At 48.0% G+C, this 27,849-nt stretch overlaps 1 protein-coding gene across 10 annotated transcripts in view; it reads left to right on the forward strand.

The window, feature by feature from the left end:
- PECAM1 (platelet and endothelial cell adhesion molecule 1) overlaps positions 1–27,849 on the forward strand; it is a 72,551-nt gene that overhangs the window by 34,858 nt on the left and 9,844 nt on the right. For 4 of the 10 annotated variants that reach the window (XM_035026266.1, XM_035026272.1, XM_035026271.1 and 1 more), the window contains exons 7-15: positions 3,075–3,323; positions 4,578–4,853; positions 8,276–8,563; positions 9,243–9,350; positions 10,490–10,517; positions 11,743–11,819; positions 14,484–14,537; positions 16,231–16,293; positions 21,964–22,020. In XM_035026266.1, the coding sequence (XP_034882157.1) occupies positions 3,075–3,323; positions 4,578–4,853; positions 8,276–8,563; positions 9,243–9,350; positions 10,490–10,517; positions 11,743–11,819; positions 14,484–14,537; positions 16,231–16,293; positions 21,964–22,020 (1,200 nt within the window). The remainder of the gene's footprint in view (positions 1–3,074; positions 3,324–4,577; positions 4,854–8,275; positions 8,564–9,242; positions 9,351–10,489; positions 10,518–11,742; positions 11,820–14,483; positions 14,538–16,230; positions 16,294–21,963; positions 22,021–27,849) is intronic. The other 6 variants (XM_035026268.1, XM_035026273.1, XM_035026275.1 and 3 more) reach the window with 4 other exon arrangements.

The following is a 27,849-nucleotide window of genomic DNA, read 5'->3' on the forward strand; positions in this document are numbered from 1 at the left end:
CTTCCCAATTGGCAAATGTGTTGGATCCTGCCAGTCTTCAGTGTGTACTAGCAATTTATCATTGATAATGACAAATATCTTGATGGTACATGATGTTTTTCACTGATAAGACATATTATCTCATTAGAGAAAAGTATTCAATTCAACATACATTGAGTACCTTCTGTATGCTGGGCAACTTATTGGGGATAGATAGCTGTCTAAGGTCAGTCTTTGCCCTTGAAGAATTCACAGACGTAAATAGACCATTCGAATGCAATGTCATGAACAAGTACAATAAAGGGATGGGCATACTGCTGTGAGAGCAACAGGGACCAAGTGGTGAACCAACTGACTCTTGCATCAGTCAGAGCAGCATCCTTACCCATCAGGCCAGGCTACTTGAGGAAAGCATAAAGCATCATTGGTCCCTAAGATACTACTGTTGTGTTAATTAGACACCCAGAAGTCTGTATCATGTCGAGTATGCAAGTCATTCAGTAGATCAGTCTCCCTGGCCCAAGATAGCAAAGTGTTAGACTCAGCCTGCCCTTCCCATCCCTTCAGCCTGAGCGCTCTGTGATCCCGAGCTCTGCCCTTTCCACATGGAGCTAACTGAGCCACACCAGGGCTGGCAGGCAAGCATCCTCATGTTCAAGTTCTACCAGGCCTTTGGAAATGTTTCCAGGCCCACTTAAACATCTGGTTATCCACACCCCTGTTGTTATCAAGCCTCACTGTCAGTGGATATAGTGACGTTAGCAGCTCACGATAATTTTATGAACATGAAAATCATTGAATTAGTCATTTGTCTTCGAATAGAAAAGACACCTTCCCCCCCCGTCCGCCCCCCACTGTCCACCTTTTCAGATCTAATCTGTCGCCAGGTGTTGCCAGGTCTCTCAACTCTGTCCTGTCTTCTTATCTCTGTAATCACATCCTAACACTGGCCCTCACACTAGGATTATCTATTGCAGGGGTGTCCTGGAGCATCTCTGTTCCAGTTCATTCTTCAACCAGCTATAGGAGAAGCCCTTCTAATATGGCCCCTACTTGACATTACTATTCATGGGCTTAAATTCCTGCATGGTCATGATCCTTCACTTTGACCCCATCCCCTTCCCAACATCCCTCCCACTCTGCCTAGATCACCCTTTCCCCTTGGCCACTGAAAAACTTCTGCTGTCCTTAAAGACCAAGCCCCAGATCTCCCTCCAGACTCCCCCAGGAGAGTCCCATGGTCACACCTCAGTTCCCACCACACTCTATTCCTGTCTTTATGTCAGCAGTCCCTGCAAAGATCTACCACCACCACTCTGAGTAAGCTCTCAAAAGACCAAGTCTGGGGTTCAACTCACCTTACATCGTTGATACTTAAAACAGAGCCTGGCACATTGTAGGAGCTCAATAAATATTCATTCAATGAGCAAGTAAAAGACTAATCCTTATTAGTCTACATGATGGTCCCGCCAGTCTGTTACATTATGTCCTTTAGAAATGAACTATTGTTCCCTAATATTTCATTCCTAATTCTAAACCATCTTGCACCTACTTCTGCAGGATGGTTTCTACTTTTTACATTTTTGTTTACATATTTTTAAACAGAGCTGTTTCTTTGGGATTCTTGCTGAGTCATTTTTTCACATTTTTGGGTATACACCCAATGAAATTGTAAGGTATTTTAGGATGTCTCTCTTTGGTTCCTTTCCCCACTCCTAAGCTAGAGCTTTTGATCATGCTCTGAAAACAGATAAGTCAATGCTTATATGGAAGGAAGGATGGGATGTGTCTTAATAAAATATAAATTAACTATTAGGCTACCCCCTTACTTGAGGTTTTATTTGATTTTATTGAGGAAACTAGGAAAGCACTGGGGACTGATTATGATGGAAATGACTTCCATAGCTATGTAATATCAATGACAATGACAGTGTTGATTGGTGTCCCCAAACCTGTTAAATTTAGAACCAAAGGTAGATTTTGATTCCCTGACTCCTGGCTGCATTCTCAAACCTGTAGTCCAAGCTTTCCCAAGAGGAACTTTGGGTCTCTGTTCTTTTCTCAATATGCAGATAGTCTCAAAAATTACTGACTCCTGGGGTGCCTGGGTGGCTCAGTTGGTTGAGCGTCTGCCTTTGGTTTGGGTTGTGATCTCAGGATCCTGGGATTGAGCCCCATGTTGGGCTCCCTGCTCAGTGGGGAGTCTGCTTCTCCCTCCCCCCAACCCCCCCACCATTCTTGCTTGCATGTGTGCTCTCTCTCTCAAATAAATAAATAAAATCTTTTTAAAAATTACTGAGTCCTTCCTCCTGCATCAAAAGCCATAATCTTGAAGCCAGAGTACACTTGCTTACACGAAGGACCAAGTCTTCGCAGCAGCTAAGTAGTTAATTAGTAATTTCCCAGTATCTGAAAGTAAAAACGCATTCCATAACTACAAAATCTTGATGTATTTCAGGGAATATTTAAATAAGGAGATGCCAAGACTTCTTAAAAGTCAACTGTATCTTTACTGTTTTTGACATTCAACCTGAACTATGGTACTAGTGACTCCTAAAGTGGCATAGAATTCTAGCTCACGAAGTATTCAACCTCAGGAGGCTTCAGGTGTCATCTTCATCTTTCTCTGTGGGAAGTTCGGGAGGGATGGGGGCCAGCTGCCACTTCTCCCCAACCTCACGCTCTCACTCTGCTTCAAGCCTGCACTGCATCCCTCCTGCTTCCAGTCTGGACCCCTTCAACTCCATCCCTTCTCCTTCCAGATATCTCCTTCTAACACACATCTGATGCCATTCCCCTGACCCAAACTCTCCATGGTTCCCATTGCCCCTAGGATACAATTCACATTTCTTTAGGTGGTTCCCAAGGTCCTTCAAGATCTATAGGTCTTCCTTCTACTCCCACTATGTTCCAGGATGCTTGAACTTTCAGGTGCTCCTTCCTTCCAGGCCCGTTCCTCTGCTTAGAACACTCCCTGTTCACCTGGATAGCTTCCTGCAAGAGTCCCTTCCTGATTCTCTCTCTTCTGTCTCTGTAAAGGGCCCATGATTGGTGCCCAGAAACATCTCACCCCCTTCCACTCACTGGTTTTTCAGAGCTATTTTCCAAGCCGAAGCTGGAATCTTCCGCCACCCGTCTGGACCAGGGAGAAAGCCTGAACCTGTGGTGCTCCATTCCAGGAGCACCTCCAGCCAATTTCACCATCCAGAAGGAAAAGATGATTATGTCAGAGTCTCAAAATTTCACCAGGATCGCCTCAGCGAGGGACAGTGGGACATACACCTGCAACGCAAGCATGGGCAAGGTGGTCAAGAGAAGCAGTGGAGTCCAGATAACCGTGTGTGGTGGGTACATCCTCACTCGCTCAGAGAGTCTTGGGTGGGATGAGACAGAGACAGTTTATCACCAGCTGCACCCTCTCCAGGCTGAAGGCAGATCACACTGAGGCAGGGGAAGAACTTGGGGGAGAGAGAGCGGTGAAATGAAGAGACCAAACAAGGGGGTATTCCTGCTCCAAGTACAGGAAGGAGGCAATACAAGGAAAGCGTAGGCAAAAGTGAAGTTCATGGCTTTATTGTGGCTGCATGCTGATGATGTGGCTGAGCTGGCAAGATTCTGGCTGCTGGAACAGGCTCCTACTCCAAAGGTCAGGGAGGAAAGGAAACACTCCTTATTCAACACTAAACTTTAGGATCTAAGTTCCTGGCTTTTATCCATATCCTGACTGACTAGTAAGCCCAGGTCTTCTGGTGGGCAGAATGTAGGTACTGGGACCACCTAAAGCCATGTTTTCCAGAGCTGACTGTGCATGAGAAACTGGGTTAGAATGCAGATCAAGATGGAGCCAGAGTCTACATCTCTGACTAGTGCCTGCCTTGGGGATGTTGGGCCCTGGACCGCCCTCGGAGTAGAGGGTCTCTAAGTGACAGTGGAACTCTGGTCAGGCTGTCATAGGCTCTGCTGCAACTCAGTCACCATCCTTCAGTTTAACCCATGGATGTGGTTTATGCAGCCAAGATTTTAGTCTCAACTCAACCAGGGTCATAGTCTCTTGTCAACTCACTCGTCATGGAATTCCCAAGGAAATAATACAAGAGACAAACGTGGGTCATTACATTTCATAAGCTTTACAAATAAGCAAACTTCTGCATAAGGACCTCGTAGAATTCTTGCTTCTCGAGGCATTGATGCGGTTTACTCTCAAGAGAGCCTGAGGCACTGAAAATTTGTTTTCAAATCGATTCCACCTGGGTGCTTGTTATAGTTCTTATGCTTTTCCTGTATCTTTCCTCAACACAACAGCAACATACGGGTGTGTGAGCATGTGTAGGTGAGATATATGAAAATATAAATGGATTTAGGGGGATGTAGTGTTTTTCTTGTCACCCTTTTTTGTTTATAGCATTCACTTCCCTCGTCACCACACACACACACACAACCTGTCCCTCTTAAAATAGTCCTATGAAGGTAGGTAAGACAGGCAGGTAATTATGGTAATGCCAGAGAAGCAAAGAGCAGAGTTTGGAGAAGGACCCTCTTGGGCTGGATGTTTTGTTTCTGCCTTCAGTGTTGTTCAGGTTGTTTCTCTGTCGTTCTAGAAATGCTCTCCAAGCCTAGGATTTTTTATGACTCCAGCTCCGAGGTGATAAAAGGACAGACCATCGCAGTCAGCTGCCAATCCATAAATGGAACCGTGCCTATTTCTTACCACCTTTTAAAAGCAAATAACATTTTGGAGAGCCGTGACATGACCTCAAATGAGCCTGCAGTATTCAAAGACAACCCAACGAAAGATGTAGAATACCAGTGTATTGTGGATAATTGTCACTCCCATACCGAAATGGCCAGTGAAGTTCTGTGGGTCAAGGTGATAGGTGAGTTGCTGTGCTGTGGGAAGAAATCCTGTGGTTTGGGGGCTTTACTTCACATTTTCAAAGGTTTGGGTTGCCCTGGGGGGTTGTATGCACAAGTGGGTGGTTCTTGTGCAAAGGCCATAAACATGTGGCAGCGCGGGCTCAAGGCCCAGGTAAATGGGTCCAGAAGATATCTGGTGGCTCTTGGTGTGGCCAGTGACATCTCTTTGCAGAATCTTTCAATTGAACTGCTAAAATATCAGAGCAAAGTGTCCTGACGTCAAGAAGCACTAAAGTTGTGTTTTGGGGCTCCCTTAACTTTTGCTCCTTTTTAGATGAGCTGACAGCTATCTCTGAGAATTGTAGACCAGAGTTTTTCTCCACTATGGACTCTTGGGGAGGCAGATTCCGTCATGTGCAGAACCTGCAGCCGTCAGAGCTTCAGGCTGTAGTCTCATGGGACTCGCGCGGTCATACTCAGGAGAAATATACCATTGTGCTGGGGTGGATGTTTTTCCTTGAGCCTCTGTCTTGTGCCTTTCAGGAGGCCTCAGGAGGCCATTGTTTGCATCTCTGAGATATTCCATATCCTTTTGTGAAAAGTTCAATATGCTTCTTCTTCTTCCTCCTCCTTCTTGTTTAATAACTGCCTATCTGCAGGTACCACTGTGGACCTCTGAAGCAGGAGAGAGATTCCTGCTTCTATTAATGTATGGTCCAAAAGGAGCCATACTTTTCAAATTAATATCAATATATATAAAGCATCTAATGCTATAGGGCATACAAAAAAAGAAAACATGTTCTTTATTTTCAATGACATAACAAGAAACACAGGATGTCCTGATTAAATAATGCAGAAATATTTTAGTATGTTTGAATGACAGTGCAAGGAAGCATAGAAAAAAAAATGTTACTAGGGAACCCATGATTGTCACATGAACTATCCTTACAACAATGGTGATAGGAATTCAGGGCATGAAAGATATCATCTAGCTTGAGTTAGAAGAGCTGGGTTAGGAGCCAGGTCTTGACAATAGGTCAAGAAAGGGCTGGAGATGGCTTACCAGTTAAATACATGAGCAAAATGTCTCCATGGAGCAGTTCAGAAGACTGGGTAGATCAGATGGCTGGAAACAAAAGATTGGGACTGGAGAATCATTGGGTATAAACTGAAAAAGTGACTGAGCTCAACTGTGAAGGGCATCGAATGCCAGTCTTCAGAGTTGAGAACTTGTCCTGTGTGCAATAAGAGCCAGAAGAGGAAAGGAGGTCATGAGGAGGATGGAGCTTGGGGGAGATTAACCAGGGTCCTCTATCAGTTAGAAGTGGAAGCCTCAAACCTCACAATACCTTAAGAAGCCAATGCAGAAGCCCACCTGAAACTGTTTAAATTGGTTTAAATCGGGTCAATACAACTGGTTAACATTACTGAGCCCTGACCATGTGGGCACCCCAGTGTGAAGTATTTTAGCAGATTATCTCCATTAATACTTACAATAGCCTTGTAAGATGCATTAAAATATTATCCTTATTTTATGATGATGCAGTGAAGGCTTAAGATGAACAGCTGGTGGGCAGTTGGGCTGGGAATGGGGGCCGGGCAGCCTGGCTCCTGAAGTTGGCTTGCCACCACCCCCCTGTGCTTCAGCAGGAGAGAGGCTCTTGAATCAGGCTCTACCCTCCAGGACTCTGCCCTTACGATTGAACTCCACCCTCCCATCTCGGGCCTGGTGCTCCCTTTTGTGGGACAGGCATCTCTGTGGTCTGGCCACCCACTGCACTCTCAAGGAGGTGGTTCATAAGTCAGGTGCCAGGGGCGCCTGGGTGGCTCAGTTGGTTGAGCATCCGACTCTTGGTTTCAGCTCGGGTCATGATCTCAGGGTCGTGAGATCGAGCCCCACATCTGGCTCAGAGGGGAGTCTGCTTGGGATTCTCTCCCTCTTTCTCTGCCCCTCCACCTGTTCTCTCTCTCTCAAATGAATGAATAAATCTTTTTTAAAAAATAAAGTCGGGGGCGCCTGGGTGGCTCAGTCGTTGGACGTCTGCCTTCGGCTCAGGTCATGATCCCGGGGTCCTGGGATCGAGCCCCACATCGGGCTCCCTGCTCCGCGGGAGGCCTGCTTCTCCCTCTCTCACTTCCCCTGCTTGTGTTCCCTCTCTCACTGTGTCTCTCTCTGTCAAACAAATAAATAAAATCTTTTTAAAATAAATAAATAAATAAATAAATAAATAAATAAATAAATAAATAAATAAATAAAAAAAAAATAAATGAAGTCAGATGCCAGTCTGCTGACCAGTCCATTCTCACACTAATAGGAAAGTCTGCTTGGGAAGACAATTGAGGATCAGAATTTTGGTAATTAAACTTGTAAAATGTATATGAGAGGAAATTGAGTCCTGCTTGGATCTGCTGGGAATGCAAGGCTGGCAGGGCTTCTCAGTGGAAATGCCCAGGTCAGAATCGAGACCTGGAATCCAGGGGGAGTAATCAGACTAGAGCTGTCTATTTCGGCATTAAATGCTCTATGTTTATGTGTTAAATGCACAAACAGAAGCTATGATGTAGGTGAGATCACCAAAGAGGAGAATGGAGATGGAAAGCTGAGGACTAAATTTTGCAGAAAGTCCATATTTAAGGGGCAAAAGGAAGACAAACTAGTGAATAAAGAGGGTGTGACAGGTGAGGAGGTTAGAGAATCTAGGCTGGGATGCATCGGAGAGGCCGCAGCGGAAGCCGCACTGGTTTGCGAAAGCCGCAGATGGGAAGACTGGAAGGACACCTATGAAGACTGGAATTAATCTGCTGGGGACTCAGGGATGGGAGAGTCAGGATCGGGTGACCTTTGGCGTATTCTTCAAAACCAGAGATGGAGAGCAGTTTCCAAAGTGGAGGGATGGAAGTCAGGTGACAGGGGTAACAAGAAGGTGGGAAATGAGGATGCGAGAGCAGTTGGTTTAGAACATTTGTAAAGGAAAAGGGAGAAAAACAGGAATAGCTAAAGATAGTGGGTCAAGGTTATTCATAAGATCTGGAAGTGCCATGCATCTTTGTAAGCACAGGGAGGGAAATCACACACACACACACACATTCACACTCACACTCACACACACACTCACCCTCACCCTCACACACTCAACAGGGCACAGAGATGAACTATATCATCAGGCTGAGTGGTCAGTAGTCCTTGAGGTGCTAAGTGAAGGGAGGTGTCCCTAGCATCTTGTGTGTAAACAACACGTGGGCAAAGGAGGCTTCGGTTGCTGTCCTTCTGGGCTAAGGAGAGGAGGGGAGATATGAAGGATGCGGGGTGGGGGTGGTGAATTGAGTAAAAGGCACACACTGTCACAGGGCAGCAGGAGGCTGGCCCCGAGCAGCACCGTGTCATGTTCCCTCCCTTGCACCTCCTCCTTTCCTCAGCGCTGTCCCTTTCACTGCCTTCCAGCCCCGGTGGATGAGGTCAAGCTCTCTATCCTGCTGAATGAGGATGTGGAGTCTGGGAAGGCCGTCGTGCTTCGGTGCTCCGCGAACGAAGCATCTGGTCCAATCACCTTCAGGTTTTACAGAGAAAAAGAGACCAGTCCCTTCTACCAGATCACCTTGAATGACACCCAGGCCATTTGGCACAAGGCGAAGGCTAGCAAGGAGCACGAGGGACAATATTACTGCACAGCCTCCAACAGAGGCAACCGGGTCAAAAACAGTCCCCAGAGCAACATACTGACAGTCCGAGGTGAGTCAGGGTCTGAGACAGTGGGATCTAGTGTGGCCTCCAAGAGCGAGGCCAAAGCCTCATCCCTTGCAAGAGGAAGTGGGCAGCTGTTGAGCTCATTTCACTGCGGGTTAAGAGACCAATGTCCTCCAGGCTCTTTTGTTGCAAGTGATAGACATGCATCCAAATTAAATATAAAAGAGGAATTGGTTATTATAAGAAATTAGAAATGTCTCACATAGTTGTAATTCCAAATTCTTGGTCAAGAGATACCAGTTGGCCCATCTTGGGTCAAATGTCCACCCACGGACTACCTATGGCCAAGGGGATTGGGTCATGTGGAAGGGACATAGTTAGGGGAGCCCACACAAGTGGGTAGAAGCTGGTTTCCTAGTGAAGGAGAAGGGCTGAATAGACCCCAGAAAGGAGTCTGCTTCAGTCCAATGGTCCTTTAAGACCGTAGCTGACTCTGTAGCAAACAAACAAACAAACAAACAAAAGACACACAAAAACATCTCTCCACCAGCTATGAATAGTGTCCTTCAGAGGTTGATGTTCATGTAAGATGCTGGTTACAAGGACTATAAAAACTAGTCTTATTTGTTGCTTAAACCTGGTATTATTTCTTGCTGGCAGAGGAAAAACCTATGTGTGTGTGTATGTGTGTGTGTGTGTGTGTGTTTTTTTTCTTCGTTCCCAGTCTTTCTTGCCCCATGGATAAAAGGACTTATTGCAGTATTTGCCATTGGAGTGATAATTGCCATCTTGGTACTTGGGGCCAGATGTTATTTTCTGAAGAAAGCCAAGGGTAAGTACAGTTCTTTCATTCCATTCTGGTAGGTTGCCCTGTCCAGGAAACTGGCCCTGGACATGAGGGGCTTCAGCTTCATGGAGGGCTGGTGCTCTGCCCCACTGGGAACTGAGGAGATATAACTGGTGACAATTGTTTTTCTCCTTGGGGTGTCACCTTGATAACCAAAGATTTTGGCTTTGGTGGGCATAAAGCTTTTATTGCCCCCTTGGATTTAGTTAGGCACAAAGGAAAGCGATTGCTTTCCTAGTTGGACAACCCAGAAAAGCTGCATCTGGGGGGAGGTTGCATCTACATGTGGTCAGAAGATGCTGTTTCTGTGGATTTGGCCACACCTAGTCCTGCAGTTGGTAGAGTGCGATGGACACCCACCTAGGTGCCGCCCCCCAGCCCCATCCACTGAATGCCTCCTAATTTGTCCATGATTTCTACCCTGTGCTTGAGGTTAACCACACATGGAAGGGAAGCCAGGATCACCCACTGACACTCAGGAATCAGAGTCAGCTAGCATGAACTTAAGGAAAGGGGCTCGGCCCCACTAAATTCTGCAAAAATTTTTGTAGAGTAGGGCAGGTTGTTTTGGAGACCCGGTGGGGGCAGACGGGATGAGGAGGGGCCCTGGGCTTTTTCTAGAATAAGAAAACTGCAACCCTTCTGGGAAGACAGGCTCCAGAACCAGCCCTTTCCTAAGGCTGACCCTGGCCGTGGTCTCAGGCCAGCTTGGAATTAAAAGCATAAGGACTGATGTAGCCTTTACTTCTTGGAATCATCTTGAATCAAAGAGATAGTTGCCGGTTTATCTGGCTTACCTGGTTCCTCTCCTGTTGACTTCATCTCTCATCACATTCCACTAAGGAAAATTGCTCCTGGCTGAAACAGTCAAAATGTCCATATTTCTGGAGGAAATGATGTGAAATCTCTTGGTATAAGACCAAGAGAAGACCTACTTTGTTTGTTTATTTGTTTGTTTGTTTTCTTCTTCTTTTTTTAAAAGCAGGAATATATTTGGCTTTCTTCTCTCTTTTTATGGGCATTCAATCTTCAAGAAAGTCAGATATGGTTGAGATGAGTCTTCCTATCTCGTACAGACGTGGATACTTTATACTAACTTTGGATTTTCTCTTTCTCTTTTAAAGCCAAGCAGACACCAGTGGAGATGTCCAGGTCAGTGTGTGTACTTGGGAGAGAGGTGGTTACTCTATAGACATGCATCAACTATAGGGAGATTCTGGTCCTTAGAGGATTTTCAGTGTCTCTTGGAAAACTCAGAAAAATAAGGGTCTTCAGTGTGAGTAGCATAGGGACACGAGTGTCTTTGGCTCCTTGGAAGATGGCCAACTGTCCTTCCATGGGAAAGAATGGCTTTATTCTGAGGTCATGTCCTTCTTATGCTGTTCCTTGTGAGGTCCCCTTTTCCTTATGAAATTATATTGGATGGAATTTTTAAAGATTGCTTACTTGGCGAAATAGAGTTGGCCTAAGGGGGAAAAAAAAAAGGTGGTAATATTTTTACTGTTCTTGAAATCCAAAATTCAAAAGTATGGAAAGGGATAGCTCTGTCCTGGAGAAAAACAGTAGCACAGGATGAAGAATTCAGAGGGGTGGGATTCACCTTGGCCCTGACACTTCTTATTTTTATTATACAAAAGCCAAATATCCAATTTTTATTTCTCAATAAAATACATAAAAAGCTTCACATATTATATATAAATTAAAATGAGTTATGCAGAGTCCCATGCAAAATATTAAAAAGTGTCATTTTCATTTCTAATTTGAGGCTAATATTGACATGTATGAGAAATTGTGTGAGAGCAAATAAAACTCTTCATCAACAATAATGAAATCATATGTATCGCTGAAGGCAAAATATTTTGTATTTATAGTAACTATAATATACAATACTATTCAATTTGGCAGACATAGTCTTTATCTGAAACGATTTCTATAAATACATACCAGAATACATTTCTAACAGGCCATTTATATGTAAGTGAAAGTAACAAGGATATATGTGTGTATATATTTGATTAATATAGGATAATTCTGGTATGTCAAATATGTATGAGATGATGGACTATTTAATGAATGGAATAATAGAATAATCAAGCAATTCTGGAAATAAATGAAGACCATCCAAAGGAGACAAGAAAAAGCTACTTCTTCAGAGCTTGCTATAGTAAGGGAGGGCCCTCACACTTCTTTTAACAGCAAAGAGTTTTTGTCAACATTTTGGAAAAAATGTTTATTTTCCACAGGAGAGGGTAAAGTTTTCCTCACTTCAGAAAACGCCCCCTGGTTTTCTCATATCTTTCCTTGATTGTTTTCGTGGTTTGAAGTTAGAGCCAAAAAAAGTCATACTCTTTCTTTCCTCTTGAAATTTCCTTTTAAGGCCAGCAGCACCACTTCTGAACTCCAGCAACGAGAAGATGTTGTCAGATCCCAATACTGAAGCCAACAGACATTACGGTAGAGTCATGGTTTCCTGCTAAGTGTTTTCCCCAGCTGGCCACAAACTCCCTCACCCCTCTTAGAAGCAGAATCTGTAGATGATGGGGTTCAAGTTGGAAGGGAAGCCCTGTCCTCAAGGAGGGGCACTTCATCTAACTGGTCGTGGAAGTGTGAGCTGATAAGCAAAACAAAAACTTAGGAAGAAAGGCAGAACGTTCTACCCTAATCTTAACCACCTCCTAAACATCCCCGGGAATGAAAGGTGGAGAATAATTATAATGCTGCGGATACCCATCCTGGGTTACCTTCCAAAACTTTGAACATGGCCCAGGTATAATCATTATCCTTTTGTTAGAGAGCGAGAGACCAGTTATCAGATGAAGGCATTGGTAAAAGATCTTCTCAGATGGAATTATTTATTACAAGCACAAGACAGTTTCCGCTCAGCTTTTGCCACAACTGATTTCAATATTTCTCTGTTAGTGGAGGCATTTAAAAGAAATGAGTGGTACAAAGAGTACCTGGTGATAAGGCTTTAGTGCAAGCTTGGAAGTCGGCTCAGTAGGGTGGGAAGCCAATCCCCGCACCCCCCCCCCGCCCCCTGCATTTCTTTTTTTTTTTTTTTAAAGATTTTATTTATTTATTTGAGACAGAGAGAATGAGAGACAGAGAGCATGAGAAGGAGGAGGGTCAGAGGGAGAGGCAGACTCCCCGCTGAGCAGGGAGCCCGGTGCGGGACTCGATCCTGGGACTCGATCCCGGGACTCCAGGATCCCGGGACTCCAGGATCATGACCTGAGCCGAAGGCAGTCGCTTAACCAACTGAGCCACTCAGGCGCTCCCCCCCCCCCCCCCCCCCCGCATTTCTTAATCCCATTAGGTCTTGGAGAAAATTGCTGCAGTCTTGGAGCCAGGGTGATGGCCGCTTCCCAGCGGGGCAGATAATTTTATCACATGCAATGTCCTGTCCCAGACCAGGTTGGGGGCAGTTTTCTTTATCAGAAGGTCTGGGAATAGAACGCCCATGTTCTTTACTAAATGTGTAAGTGTTCCACAAAATGAGAGTTTTAGGATATGCCTCTTGCAGGGCGTACTTGAGGCATATGTTTTAAGAACTGAGCGATTCTTGTAACTACCAAATCATCAACCTTTAAAAAGTGAATAAAACAGTGCCTGGCTGGCTCAGTTGGCAGAGCATGAGACTCAGTCTCGGGGTGGTGAGTTCAAGCCCCACACTGGGCATGGAGACTACTTAAAAAAATAAACATGTAAACAAACAATAAATAAACAGATAGAAGAACCTGGGAATTCCTGAAGTCCATCAAATAGAACAGGAACTAAAGAAAACATACAATGTGGTACAATCCTTACTAAAAAGTGAATAAAACATCTGTAATAACAAAAGTAATGGACCAATAAAGAAAACAGAGTATCATGTAAGAAACTACATTCGGAAATATTTGGACTATTTAGCAAAAAGTAATCCAGTGTTATAGGGGAAATACCTGTTTGTGGTATAAGGGGGGTTCTTTTGGTTATTTGTATTATACATAAATACGTAGACACTAAATTGAATGCTAATATAGACTTGTATTAAAATAGGAATTCCCCCAAATTTCTAAAATGCAAGAAATACTCTAACTCTTATATTGTCTCTCCATGGATTATTTCACTTTATAAAATATTTTAGTAATCACAATAAGTAATTAGCTTAAATGCATAATGGAAAATCATGTATTCTTCAGAAGTATTTATATTATTTATAATCCATAAAATTATTTTTAATAAAGAACAGCTTGATAAAAAAAAAGTTAAGAAGTTCTTTTTGCCCACTGAAGTGGCAGCCTGGAGGTACCACAATTTCTTTAAACTATGTTCTCCTGCATCCAGCTCTCTGGTTGGAGAGGGTTAGTTTGCTAGTGTTTTTCATGTTTCTGGTTATGGGCCTATCCCTTTAGAATTAAGCTTAATTTCTTTTTTTTTTTTAATTTATTTATTAGAGAGAGAGAGTGAGAGAGAGAGCGCAAGAGGGGGTAGGGTTAGAGGGAGAAGCAGACTCCCCGCCGAGCAGGGAGCCCGATGCGGGACTCGATCCCGGGACTCTGGGATCATGACCTGGGCCGAAGGCAGTCGCTTAACCAACTGAACCACCCAGGCGCCCTAGAATTAAGCTTAATTTCTTTTTTTTTTTTAAGATTTTATTTATTTATTTGACAGAGAGAGAGAGATCACAAGTAGGCAGATAGGCAGGCAGAGGGAGAGGGAGAAGCAGGCTTCCCGCCGAGCAGGGAGCCCGATGTGGGGCTCGATCCCAGGACCCTGGGATCATGACCTGAGCCGAAGGCAGATGCTTAACCATCTGAGCCACCCAGGTGTCCCTAAGCTTATTTTCTAATGAGCTTGCTCAAAGTGAACAATTCTGAGTCTTGAACAATTCATAAGCAGAAGGATCCCACCCGTGGGATGGTGGGCATCACTGGTATTAGAAAGTGACCACACAGAGGTCGGATGGAGCCATAGGGGGACGAAGAGGGAATCCAGAATCTTCTACACTGCTGGTGGACCACTACTCTGACAAAGTTAGGCCTCACTCTGTGTGTTAGTGGCACTGAGTTTTTGACAAGTTATATAGGAAACTAGGATTTCTGTTGCCACTCATCCTCTTTGTTATTTTTCAATTAGGTTACAACGAAGATGTTGGAAACCATGCAATGAAACCAATAAATGAAAATAAAGGTAATTATCGAACTAAGTTTTTTTTTTTATTAGAAACATTTACAGAAAAAAAGACCCCTAGGAAAGAACTAAAACTGTTAAGACCTGGGGATATTACCCCCCACTCCCCCGCCGCCCCAGTGACCCTGTCGCCAGCTGCTGTGTAAAATGGGGGTGGCTGGTCACTTGCTTCAAAGATGCTATCTTGTGTCCTTACTGGAAAGTAACCTAGGGGCCCCTGGGGGCTAGGTCGGTTGAGCATCTGACTCTTGGTTTTGGCTCAGGTTTTGATCTCAGGGCTGTGAGAATGAGCCCCACATCGGGCTCCGTGCTCAGCATGGAGTCTGGTTGAGATTCTCTCTCCCTCTCCCTCTGCCCTTCCCCCAACTTGTTCTCTCTCTCTAAAACTAAATAAATAAACCTCTTAAAAAAGAAAGACAGCAACCTAAATTCCAGTAGGAAAGAGCTGGGTTATACCTACCAGGGAACTGGGTACTGGGTACTGTAGGAGGATCTCCTCTCTCTTGGATAGTAGAGGTGGGGGCGTTTTCTAAAATAGCATTGTGGTAAATCATCAGGTTGTACACCTTACACTTATACAAGGGTTACATGTCATTTATACCTCAATAAAGCTAGAAGGAAAGTGTTAAGGGTCTGGGATGGGGAGAAGCACACAGGGTACGTCAGGGGTAATAAAAATGTTCTTTTTCTTAAAAAGGCGATGGGTACACTGTTATTTATTATTATTATCTGTATTTTATTCCTAACTTACAAATATTCTTTGACACCTAAGTATTTAATAAAAATAAAACATACACTATAAAAAAATATAAAAATAGCATTGCTGCTAATTTTTAAAGACAATGGACAATAGATTGCTTGCTACGGCCTTAAAGCTCAGAAGGATCGGCTAACTCATTTTTCAAAATTCCCTTCCCCTCTGGCCTGCTATCACAGGAGCTAAAGATATAAAAGAGGTAAATACCAGTGTCCTTGACCACACATCAGTTTTTAGTGCTGGTGAGAAAGACTCACTCTGAGACTTCAAAAACAAAACGATAGGGCGCCTGGGTGGCTCAGGCTGTTAAGCGTCTGCCTTCGACTGAGGTCAGGATCCTGGAGTCCCAAGATCGAGTCCTGCACCGGGCTCCCTGCTCAGCCTTCTCCCTCTGCCCTTCACCCTTCTCTCTCTCTCTCAAATAAATAAATAAAATATTTTAAAATAAATAAGTAAACAAACAATAATGTTACTTTGAGTTAAAGACCAACAACTTTCCCACATTTCACCATAGCGGCCCGACTGCTTTCATTAACTTGTTTTTCGAAGCATATGGCTTATATTCTCAGAGCATGTTTGGGCTGGGGAAACCTGTTCCCCATTGCCTGAGATCCTTTCCATCTTGGAGATAGCTTTCTATGCCTGTGGCCATGGAATAGGCTTCCAGAGTTAACTGCCGTGGCTAATCCTGAGCTTTTGTAAATCCTTCCCCTGTAGAAACAAGGGGACCTGGGCAGAAGGGTCCCTCCACATCCTGGGGATAGCAGGACTCATCACTGTCTTCCCCAGCCTGTGGTGTCCCTCTCACCCTGAATGGCATTCAGCCTGTGTCTGGCTTCCTCCTCGAAATAGGGACTCCTTCAGTCCTTTGAGTGGAAATCTCTAATGCAGGCGGGGTTTTGTCTAACTGTGGGGTGCTGTGGTTCTTTTGAGCAGAGCCTCTGACCTTGGACGTGGAGTACACAGAAGTGGAAGTGACCTCTCCTGAACCTTACCAAGGTAAACAGCATTACTGGAGTGGCTCCGCACGCTTTGCTCTCTGCTTGGGTGTAGACACCAGGGTGAGCTATGCTATGACCCAAGGACAAGGGTCCCTTTGGTCAGTCGGAAGGGAGGCAGTCAGCAGACAGACCTGGACATGCCTACGGCAGGAGCGGGGACCCCTGCCTAGGCTTTTGAGGCATTAAATTTCATTATTATTTACCATACTATTAATAACGAGTAGGTTTTACTGAGCAATTACTAAGTGCTAAGAAACGTGTTTGCTGAGAGACCTTTCGAGGGCTGCCTCACTCCTGGGTGTTGTGGGTTTTCTTCCAGAGCTACGTTCCTTGCCCACACCTAGCATCTTCCTTAAAGAGTTGCTTGCACCTTGAGCTTGGGGAAATGAAACGCATGTTTGAAGGTAGTGAGGGCTTGGCTCGTCAAAGGGACTCTTGGGTAAATGCTTCTGAAAACACAGAGTCCCCTTCTGTGTAAACAGTGGCACTGGTTTCCCACTTCAGGTTTTGTTTTTTTGTGTGTGGTTCTCTCAGGGGCAGGCTGGCTGGAGGTCCCTGGCTCTGGTGCGGTGCTGGGGACACTGACTCAGCCTGGGCCACTCCATAGCGAACACGAGAGCGTCAGTTCCAGTTCCTTTTGGCCCCACCAAAACCATGCATGTCCTCGTGGCCCTCCCTCGCCCTAGCTCTTCCACAGCCTGCTGAGCTCAAAGGAGCCTCCCAGAGCCTTCTGGCCCTGCTGGGAAGCTCTTTAGGGCTATAGCCACGCATCCCCCTTCCCACTGAGCCTAAGGGCTGCAGCTGTGTCCGCTCGGCCTGGCAAGCTGAGGGCCGCTTTCCAGGCCGGGAACGCCTAGCGTTACCCAGAGTCACTGGGCAGTGGCATCCCTTTATCATCTCTGGCTCCATGAGTTGGGAGGAGTTGTGCGTTCCTTCCTTCTTCCTTGCTTAGGTTCTGGGTACCATGTCAGCAGGTATGTGCACGGGATCTTGAGGTGAGGCTGTCCCCTACGGCTCCTAGGCTGCGTGCTGCCCAGTGGGGCACCGTTCCCTGGGAAGGTGGGGGCCGTGGCAGGCCTGGAGTTCTCCTCCTCTTTATTTCATTGTAAAGAGGTTTGCTTGCTAACAAAGTAAGGGTCCGGGCACCTGGGTGGCTCAGTCGTTAAGCATCTGCCTTCGGCTCAGGTCATGACCTCAGGGTCCTGGGATCGAGCCCCACATCAGGGTCCCTGCTCGGCGGGGAGCCTGCTTCTCCCTGTCCCACTCCCCCTGCTTGTGTTCCTGCTCTCGCTGTGTCTCTCTCTGTCAAATAAATAAATAAAATCCTTAAAAAAAAAAAACAACAACAAAACAAAACAAAGTAAGGGTCCTTGATGGGCCAGCCCCTGTGCAAACAGCAAAGGTACAGATAATGATCCCCACCCCCCAGCCCCGACCCATGGAGGTAGAGCCCGTGAGGGAGCCAGGAAAACAAGGAACCGAAGAATATATGGATAGCGTCAGGTTATGGTTAGTGCTCGGAAGGAAAGGAATGGGGAGCAATGAGAAGGCAGGTTTGGGGGCTGGCATTTAAGCTGGGGCCTGAAGGGCACAAAGAAGGTGGCCCCGCTAAAAGGAGAGAGGGTTAGGAGAACCCAGGAAATGGGAAGGACAGCGCGAGGTGGCCCAGAGCTTGACTCCTTTGAGGATCTGGAAGGAGGCAGATCAGTGTTATCACCAGGGGAGAGGGGCTGAGGGTGGAGCCAAAGTGCTGGCAGTGGATGGATTCGAGATAGATTTCAGAGACGTGGCAACACTGGATGAGATTTTATGGCAAGGATCGGGGAGACCGAATCACTACAGGTTGCATGACTGACTAACCGGATGGACAGTCAGGATGCCTGAGACTGGGAGGAACAGGTTCAGTTAGGTGAAACATGAGATGCCCAAGAGGAGACAGACAGCACAGGGGGCCGGCGCTCAGAAGCGAGTCTGGGTCGGCTGTGGCTAAAGGGGCTGTAGGGGGCTCCCCTCCAGCCTTCTCTGGTCCCGCCAGAACCTGCCAAAAATGCACCCCCACCCCCCGCCTCCACCCCGGGCACTGTGCATCATGGGCTCAGTCCCCTTCCTCTTAAGGGGACTTCTGGCCGGGAAGGGACAGGGAAGACTAACAAGAGGGCAAGGCTGCCCAGAGATTTTGCATATGTGTAGAAAAACCCTGCTGTCCCCTGACCCTCCAAACTCTGCTGGGCGCTCAAGCAAACAGGGCTTGCCCTGGGCTCTGGCCTTGAGATTCTCATGCTCCCCTCGCAGAGGGGAGCTGGGCCAGGACGAGGTGGGATTATGAGCGCTGTGCTTGATGGCCTCAGAGGGTTTGGACTGGAGGAAGCCGAAGGAGAAAGGACACAGGGTTTTGTCCTTGGAAAAGGGTCCATTTTCCACTCTTTCGAGAATGTTTCCATGTTAGAGCGTCTGGTTTTCTTTTTCTTGCGTGAAGGTGGGGTGGGCTCTAAAGGGAAAAGAGGTCCTCGGACAGGCTGAGGAGAGGTGCTTTCCTTGCCAGGCCGAGCACAGCTGCAGTCACCTTTCCCCACGTTGCTGCGAGGGTCTCGGGAGAGCTAGAGGGAGTGCCACGTGGGTGGAAATGGAGAGTTTCTAGAAGGTTCAAGTTGAGTTTTCTGGACCCAGTGTCCTGGGTGCTCAGGGATAGCAGGGCAGGGCAGGCCTGGCCTAGGATGCTGTCCCCTTGCTTTCTCATGGGTGGCGGGTGGGGCGTCACTAGGGTGAGGAAAGGGCTTTGTGCTTTCAAGGCCAGTGATGAGTAAACTTGATCTGGTCTTGGCCAACCCAGTTCCCTGTCCTCAATGCTCCCTCTTCCACAGCTGGGATGGGGGAAGGGATGAGGATCGTGCCCAGCTCTGCCTCTGACTGGCAGCTGACCAAGGAATCACTGCAGGGTGGAGGCAGGGTGGGAAGGAACTTGTTAAAGCCGGTCTGTTGCTTGTTTGCTCTGAGGCTAATTGCTGGGAAAACCCCATGACGTTGAAACCATCTCTTTCTCGGTTAAACAGAGAAAAACAGAAGCCAAAATAAAGCCCCATCCGGAAACATCCCTGACAGCAGAGACAAACAGCCTGTTGGCCTGGGTTACTCATTAGCAGGCAGCTGCCGAGCAGAACAGGGTGGCTGTGATGAGCTGCCAGCCCCCACCCATCACAGGGGGCAGAACCGGGGGAGAGGGGGCAGCAGGAGGAATCACTGGGGCAGCTGTAAGGGTAGCCGCTCTGCCAAGAAGTGGAAATCACCCTGCTGCCCGGGCTGATCCGCAGTTCTAAGGAGGAAGGGGGTCAAGTGCAGCTCTTGAGTCCAGAGGGTGTTAGAGTGTCCCCAGGGTGACCAGAGAGGTCTACAAGCAAGCCTGGGGGCTGTGGCTCTTACAAGAGTGTCCAGCCCCAAGGCTGGGCCACCCCACCTCATCCCTCCATTCCTTCCCCACGGCCCCCACTCCCACTGTGGGACAGGGTCTGAGGATGAGCTAGCAGGGACCCCAGTGCACCTGATATACAGCATCCTAAATCGTTTCTCCCAGCGTTGTCTGCCCCACAGCCTGGAGCTCCCGAAAGCTCCAGGTCTGAGTTACCTCTTCCCTTCCTTGTCCATGGTGCCCAGGATCATACTGAACGCGTGACTTGCCCAGGCCTAACATGGCACAGAATCCCTTAGGGATGTGGTAGATCCCCAGGAGATGTGGGAATCCCTGGAGTCTCCCTGTATACCCCCAAATCTGGTGCCACGGACGGAGCACGGGGAGTGACATAAGCATCTCTGCTGGCCTCTTAGAGAAAAACAGGTGTCCTGGCAGAGGGGTGCTTGGTTTCTCAGCCACACTGGTTGAGTACCAACTCCTGTTTGGTGCCTTGGGGGAGTCATATGAAGCCTTCTACAAGGCCCTGGCCACCCCAGATGGCCCAAGTTCACCTGTTGGGGGATCTGAGCCACCCCCACCTCCAGGCTTCTTCCTGGTGTTCAGGTCCTGGCACAGGAACCACCACCATTCACCATTCAGTGTCTAATGAATGACCATGGTTTTAATCCTAAGATCTAAAACCTCAGGGAACAGGCTGACTATGCCAAGGCCTTCCTGAAGTTCAGGGTCTGAGACAGAGACCCTTGCAAGGACATTGGTGCCTTCACTGTCCTATCAAACCTCTATGGCTGCCTCCAGGTAACTGTGCAAGGCCTGGGATCGGGAGGTGCACCGGACCTCAGGTTCTGCTCTGGAGGAGCTCCGGGTCCACCAGGGAAACAGTCGTAGGGACAAATAATGTCAGTGTGGTCATGGGCAAGTGTCCCCAAAGTGCTGTGGGAGCACAGGGGTCCTGCGTAACTGCCCTGGGCACAGGGAAGGGGTGAGTGTGTTAGGAAGTAGGTAGGTGTGTGAGGGTGTGTGAACCCAGGCGCAGGAACAAAGCTTGTCCTGGGACTTGGAGGAGGAATGGGGCAAAGAGAAAGGGCCATGCAGGCAGTGCAGGGAGATGTTCAGGGTCAGGGGGCTCCCTGGAGCCTAGTGAGTCAAGGGTATCTTGGCACAGTTAGAGTCCGTGGCATGCCCCGGCCATCTGCCACCAAGGAAAATAACACCCACACGGTACTGAGCATGGTGGCAGGAAGCATCTTACCCTGTCTGGGGCTTCATTTCCGGATCTGTAGAATGAGAATGTTGGCCGCATGTAGAAAGCTACCTTTCCACATTGAGGCTTTCTGGTCCTTTGTGCAGGTGAGAGAAGACGGGGGATAGTGGCCGGGCCCCATCCTGGTCCCTGAGGTTTGTGGGTGTGTATGTATGTACATGCTGTGTGTGTATACATTGGACGTAGGAGTATGATTCATGTAGACACAGTATAAGTGTGTGTCCAAGTGTGTGTATACACAGCCTGTACATAGACTTCCACTTAAACAGATGCCCGTATGGGTGTTTTGTCCCCCAAACCCTGAGTCTCCTCTGGGCATAATCCATACCCTGGTCGGTCATCTGTCTGCTATTCCGAAAGAGTCCAGACCAGAGGATCTCAACCCTATCTGCGTCTTAGAATCTCCTGGAAGCTCTTTAAAAAACCCCAGTGCCAGGGCCACCCCGGACCAATCAGAACCAGAATGAGGCCCCGGTGTTGGCATTTGAAATCAACTAGCCAGTTGACTAGCTGTGACTCAGTCACAGCTGATCCTCGAAGTCACAGATGATGCACAGGCTCTAACCCAGGCCTCAGGTGATTGGGAGCCCATAGCCCTGCCTCCTGGGAGGGGCTGGAGGAACAGCTGGACACGGGGACACCCTGGCAGGGGAGCAAGGATGGGGCCCCTGAGCTGGAGGCTGCAGGTGGATACTGGGGACCCCTCCACCTGTGGCCTCTCAGGTCCAGGGTTCCCCTGGAGCAGGTGGACCTGCCCCCGTAATGGCCTGTTGACCTCATCCTTCCAGGTTGAGAGTGACGCTAGTTAGACCAGGATCTTCTAAAGCCAGGAAATGGCCTGAGCTTTGTGGCAAGCAGGTCTCCAGGCCCTGCTGGAGACGGGTGCTCGTGGGGTGGGGTAGTGGGCAAGCAGGGAGCCTCGGACATTCTCCTGCTTCAGCAGTGGGCTGAGCTGGTGCCCAGAGGCAGCTGTTGACCTGTACCTGGTCACTTTCCAGGTCTGGAATCCAAGGGCACAGAGACGGTGTACAGTGAAATCCGGAAAGCTAACCCTGGTGAGTGAGGGCCCCTGACTCCCCCAGCCTGGGGGCTGCTTCCCCCTGAATCATCCGTGGGGGCTTAGGAGTGGGCAGAGAGAAGAAGGAGCGAAGGAAGACAAAAAGGAGTACTGCCCCTTACACCGAAGTTGGTGACATGCCACCCCTAAAAAGTAGCCATGTGTTACGTGTGCTGTAATTTAGTCAATGCACACGTATTAAGTGCCTACTGCATGCCAGGGAAACAGGACCTGACACATTCATACCCAGCTAATGGGCAGCTGAGCTGGAGTGTGTCCTGGCGCCACTATGTGCTCAGGTGACCCCAGGAGAAGCAGCGTGGCCCCACCTGTGCTCAGGTGCACCCAGGGCGCCTCACCTGCCCTTCCCCCCGCCCTGCCGCACGGGCCCTGGTGCGCGGTGGGCGCCCAGAGTTCGTAGACAAAGTCAGTGCTTTGCTTTCAAGACATTGGGTAGCTCAGTCTTTCTGAGAACATGCTGCCTGGGGGTGGGGGGTGGATCTGCTCCTTTGATTCTCCTTCTCTTTGATGCTGGACCCCAGTTCAGTCCCCATCTCCACCACTTCCCCATGAAGAACTTCCCCCAGGACTGAGCACAGTGCCCAAGCAGACGTGGAACTGGGGAAGCTCCCAGCAATATCATTTTTTGTATCCTTTTTCTATCCCATTCTGGGGAAATGAATGGAATACAAAGACTCCTTTTTAAATTCTGAAAATAAGTCACAACCCAAAAGGCGTGATTCTGGGGGAAATAATCACTACGTGGATATCTTGCCTCAGACCTGTATTTAAGCGGATTCTCTGGGAAGCGTTACAAACGGCTGGGAAGCTTCGGGACAGCCCGGCTACTCTGAGCGGGCTCCACGACCGGTGGCCGTGGTGGTCTCGGGGGGAGCCCAGACCCACGAGAACCCGAATCTTCAGAATCGGACCTCTAACAGACTCCCAGATATTGCTGACACTGCCGACATTTGAGAAGCACTATCCTAACCGGAGGAGACGCACATTTTAGCTGAAAGAGGGATCTCCCCTTAGTATGTTTTTTAAATGTATTTGCATGGGTAGGGCAGAAACTCAGCCCCTTGTGGAGCTTGACACTGACTGACTGATTTTTCAGAAACCATCTCCTGGGGCAATTGTTGGTTTCAGCATCTCATTTTGCACTCTCAATACGTTCAGAGCTAGCAAAATGCAAACTGAGAAATAAATAGACCTTCTCTATCTTTCCAGTGTAACAAAAATCTAGAGCTCCAGTAGGGTTCACACGGTCCTGTTGGGTAATTGTGTAAAAACACTCCTGCTTTCCTCGAGGTCCCTGAGATTGTTCACTTTTAGTTGCTTTGGTTATGCAAAAGGATTGAGCCTGTGTTACAATATCTCTTTAAATCCTCACAATAAGTCCCATTTTACAGATGAGGATACTGAAGCATAGAGCAGTTAAAACACTTGCCCAGGTTCACACGGGAAGCAGGTCCCCAAACTAGCCCACCCTGGAGCTGGATTTCCACACTCCTGATCATGGGTCAGGGAACTGCACTGCCTTTGGTCTCGGGGAAAGGAAGCTGTGGTGTGTGGAGCCCGCAGGGATTCCCCCCAGAGGGATCCCCCACACAGGAGACCCGCAGGAAGTCTCAGGGTGTGCTGTGGCCTGAGCCTGCTGCTGGAGACCCTTTATAGCTGGAAAAGGCCACGCCCAGTGTGCATCCTGAAGGGTCTGTGTTAGGCGCACCGCAAATTAGACTGACAAAAGACAGATTAACAGGAGAAAAACAAAATGATGAGAAACTGCAGAGTGGTTAGAGGTGGGGGCTTATTTAGCAAGTTAACCAAGAACAATAAATTTTTTTTGTAGATGCTTTCTGCATCCGTTGACTGTCATTTGCCTCCAGCTCGAAATAATCCTATGCCGATGTGGCATATTTGGGGGTGGCATATTGTGATTTCCTGTATCTGCTTTAGGGCAGCTGTTCAGATGGGCTCCCTCAAGGGCCCTGGGCTGGTTCTCCAGGCCCGAGTCCTCAGTGCCCCCGCTGTGGGAACCCGACTGCTCCCTCTGGCCTAAGGCAGGAACAGACCGCAGGACCCAACCCTGTAGGGACTCAGGGTGGTATTACATCTATTTTGCTGGCAGACATCTGAGCCCCAGTCCTGGTGCTGCCACTTGGCAGTTGTGTGACTTTGACCAAGATGCCTAACCCCTCTGAGACTCCAGGTTCTTCCACTTAGATTAAATAAGAAAAGGGGGGAGATGGTACGAAGTACCCCCTGCACCAGTCCTCATAGTATACCTATCCTACAGTGAGTATCCAAGGCCTTTTAGCTGAAAGATGCCAGAGAAACTTGAGCCCAGGCAGAGACCAGAGCTGTGTCCCAACTCACCCCACCCCAGGGTGCTCCCCCTGCCCCACCTGGGCCATCAGGAGTCCACTGGGGCTTGGGCACCTCTGTTGTCTGATCTCTGACTTGGCAGCCCGTTCCTGCCCAGCGTTTGGGGGGTAGAGAGAGCCCTGGGTCTTGTAGCCAAAACCACAGTGCTGCCTTGGAGTCCTGTGCTGGACCCTTGCTGAAGAGGCTCCGTCTTGGAAACCTCAGAAGGTGCTGAGCATTTCCTGCTCAGCTGCTGCTTCCCAGGGCGGTAGGGCCCCCCCCCCCCAACCCCAACGAGGCTGCCGGCCTCGAGTCAATTCTCTTCTCTTTCTTTTCCTCTTACTGTCAGATGCCACTCTATGCTCAATCCTCAAAACCATCCTAGGGGGGACGGAGGCCCTACTACTACTCCTGTTCTGCAGATGGGGAAATGGGCCCAGAGGTTAAATACCTTGTCCCCGATCGATCCCACGGCCAGTGGTTGGCAGAGTAGAGATTAAGAGGCAGGGAGCCTGGCTGCAGAGTGGTGCTCCTCACGTTTCCTCTCCATGCTGCCGAACCCATGGACTGCATGCTGCTACATTTTCCAGCTCTCTGTTTGGCTTCCCATTATCATTGGTTTCCTTAGAGGCTTCACCTCTATTAAGAGTAATAGCCTGTATGGTCTGGGTGACCCTGGGTGAGTCGTGGAACTTCTTGGGACTCTGGTCACCACCTTTGTGAAATGAGGGGCATGGGCCCGAATCTAGATGGATTGTTCTCCAGGTCTGTTAAAACACAGATAGCATGGTACCACCCCCCTGAATTTCTGATTCAGTAGGTCTGGAGTGAGGCTAATTTGCATTCCTCACAAACTCTCACAAAGCGAGGCGATTGGTCTGGGGACCACACTTACAGAAGCTTCTTCTAGATGCTTCCAAGTTCCCTTCTGATTATATCACTCAAATTATGTTCTGCTTCTTGTTTAAAGAGGTAGGGTCTTTCTCATTCCCCAGCAATCTTGGAAGGATCACTCAGGGTTGGCCAGCAGAGAGAATCCTCCAACATGGGTACACGCATGTGGGCGTGTATGTGGGGGGGCGGCGGGGGGGGGGGTGGAGAAAGGTGACACCTAATAAAATAAAGGCCCTGGGGAGGTGGGTCTCTGGACAGGCCAGTGAACAGGCTGCGTGCAGAGCTAAGTCTTCTCTAACCTTTCCTTCTTAGGGTTTTATTCTTCCCACCTTAATTTCTCAGTCCTCACCACCTTCCAACCAACAGCACTTCAGGGCTGGCTATTTTGGGAAATGGCTCACAGGGCGTAGTTCTGGCTCTTAAACCCCTTTTTTTCCCCTGAGTGATACAAAGGAAAACTGCTCCTCTAGATAAGCTAAAGGCATGGGGCAGGCCTGCCTCCAAGGAGCAGCCCCAGGGCAGGGCTCTGGGTAGGACCAGCGCCCTGGGGACAGGGTGAGGAGTGGCGGGCATCTGTAGGCGGGGGGAGGAGCCAGGTCTTCGCAATCTTGGCTTTAGGCTCCAAGCTCCTTGGCGCGTGCGTTTTAACTGTGACAAAAATATACATCACACTTGGCACTTTAATCACTTTTAAGTGTACATTTCGGTCGCATTAAATGCATTCACATAATCGTACAACCATCATCACCATCCATCTCCAGAACTTTTTCATCTTCCCAAAGTGAAACTTCATACCCAGTAAACAATAACTCGAGACTCTCCCCAGCCCCTGGCCACCACCATCCTACTTTGCATGTCTGTGAATGTGACTAAGCTCAGCGTTTTTATGTCAAGTGAGGTGGTTGAATGGATACTTAAGTTGCCTTCTAGTTAGAACATTCAGAGAGTCTCGTCCTGGCAGCTGGAAGTAACGGTCATTTGTCTACGCTTCGGTTCATCCTGAACCATTCCCCTGGACGTGTTGGTACTAAGTAACTTCTAAGAGTTGCTTCCTAGGTCCCTTGGAACCAACCCTAATCCTTTACTCACCCTTGACTCCAAGACCCTCTAGGTGTTTGCTTCTCAGCCTGACTTTTCCCTTCAAATCTGAATTAAGTCATGGATCTCAGGGGCCAGCTCACTGTGTTTCTGCCATGTTTGTGTTGGCTGGACTCCACCTGGATGGTTCTTTGCACTGTAATCCTAAGGGGAACACCCTAAGCGGGAGATAGAGGCCTGGGGTTGAGTCTCAGCCCTGCCCTTATCCAGTTGTATGACTTGGCTCCTGCCCCTCATTTCTCCCTCAGTTGTTAGTTTCCTCAATATTCAATAAAATGCCCCTGACCCTCGTGGAACTGCTACAGAACACTCGGTGTTCTCAGGAGGGTGTGTTGGGGGTAGGGGCTAAGCGCTGTAGTGGGCAAGGTGGGTCAATAAAATGGGTGTGAGGGGGCATCTCTTCCAACTCAGTGTCCCCTGCTGGGTCATGGCTGTGGTTAGGTCTGCCCTTCTGTTGCAAGCCTACTATTTTGTTGACAGAGAGCTAAGCTAACGTCTTGTCCCAGTCCTTAACTCAGTCCGGGCAAGGAAAACCCTGATCTCGGAGCTTTTCCCCTTTCTAGCTATTAGGTGATTCATTACAACACCTTAGGGAAAGAAGGAGAGGGGTTCTCAGTGCTAGGAAATTTACTTCTGAAAGAGACCACATTGAGAGAAGCCTAAGGAGGAGGGAAAACAAGCCCTGGAAAATAGCCAGCATGGGGTTGAGAAAGAGCTTTTGCATCTATGTAACCATCAGCTGGCTTAGGTAATGGAGACCATGCAGATAATTTCTCATAATTTAGATCTGCAAGCTTGAGCACTTGAGGTTTTTTTAAAGTACTTATTCCTTTTTCAATGATTTGCCTAAGGTCAGGTTTGCAAATCCCAGTCAGCAACGGGGGCTCTGGTTATGGCTTATGATCTGGCTTTCCAGAAATGGGAACAAAGTCTGTTTTTACGTCTCTTATTAAGCAGTAATGTTAGGTAGTCCTAAGAAGTGAGTGTTTAAGAAAGCCATGCAGGTTACAATTTGTTTCCTTTCTCTGTTAATACTTCACTGGAGCCAATTTTTACCCCCATCACCAATAACCTTGGACTTTATGCAAGGTAATGTGTCACACATCTGGGTTCTCTTGATTTAGATGGTGGAGTCCTCCCAGGGGGCTTGTTCATAGCTTTGGTGTCTGAGGTGCAGGGTGATGTGGCATCAGAAGCCCCCCACCACACCCCCAAATACCACCCCCCTCCCCCGGTCTCTCTTTTTACCTGTCATCAACTTCCCCTTTCTCTGACTAATCCAGGGAAAGGTTTGATTTTCTTTTGTTCCCCTTGCTCTCCTGGTGACAGGAACTAAAAGGGAGGCATTATAACTGGGCGGGGACCCTCTCCAATAAAGGCATGACCACCTCTGGCTTTCTCCACAACTTCACTCTCAGCCTGGCTGAGTCTCGCGTGAACTGCACTTTCTGGCTCACCAGGAAAGTTT

The sequence above is a fragment of the Mirounga leonina genome, unplaced genomic scaffold (genome assembly GCF_011800145.1).
Source record: "Mirounga leonina isolate KUSES-001 unplaced genomic scaffold, KU_Mleo_1.0 Mir_197, whole genome shotgun sequence".
NCBI lineage: Eukaryota > Metazoa > Chordata > Mammalia > Carnivora > Phocidae > Mirounga > Mirounga leonina.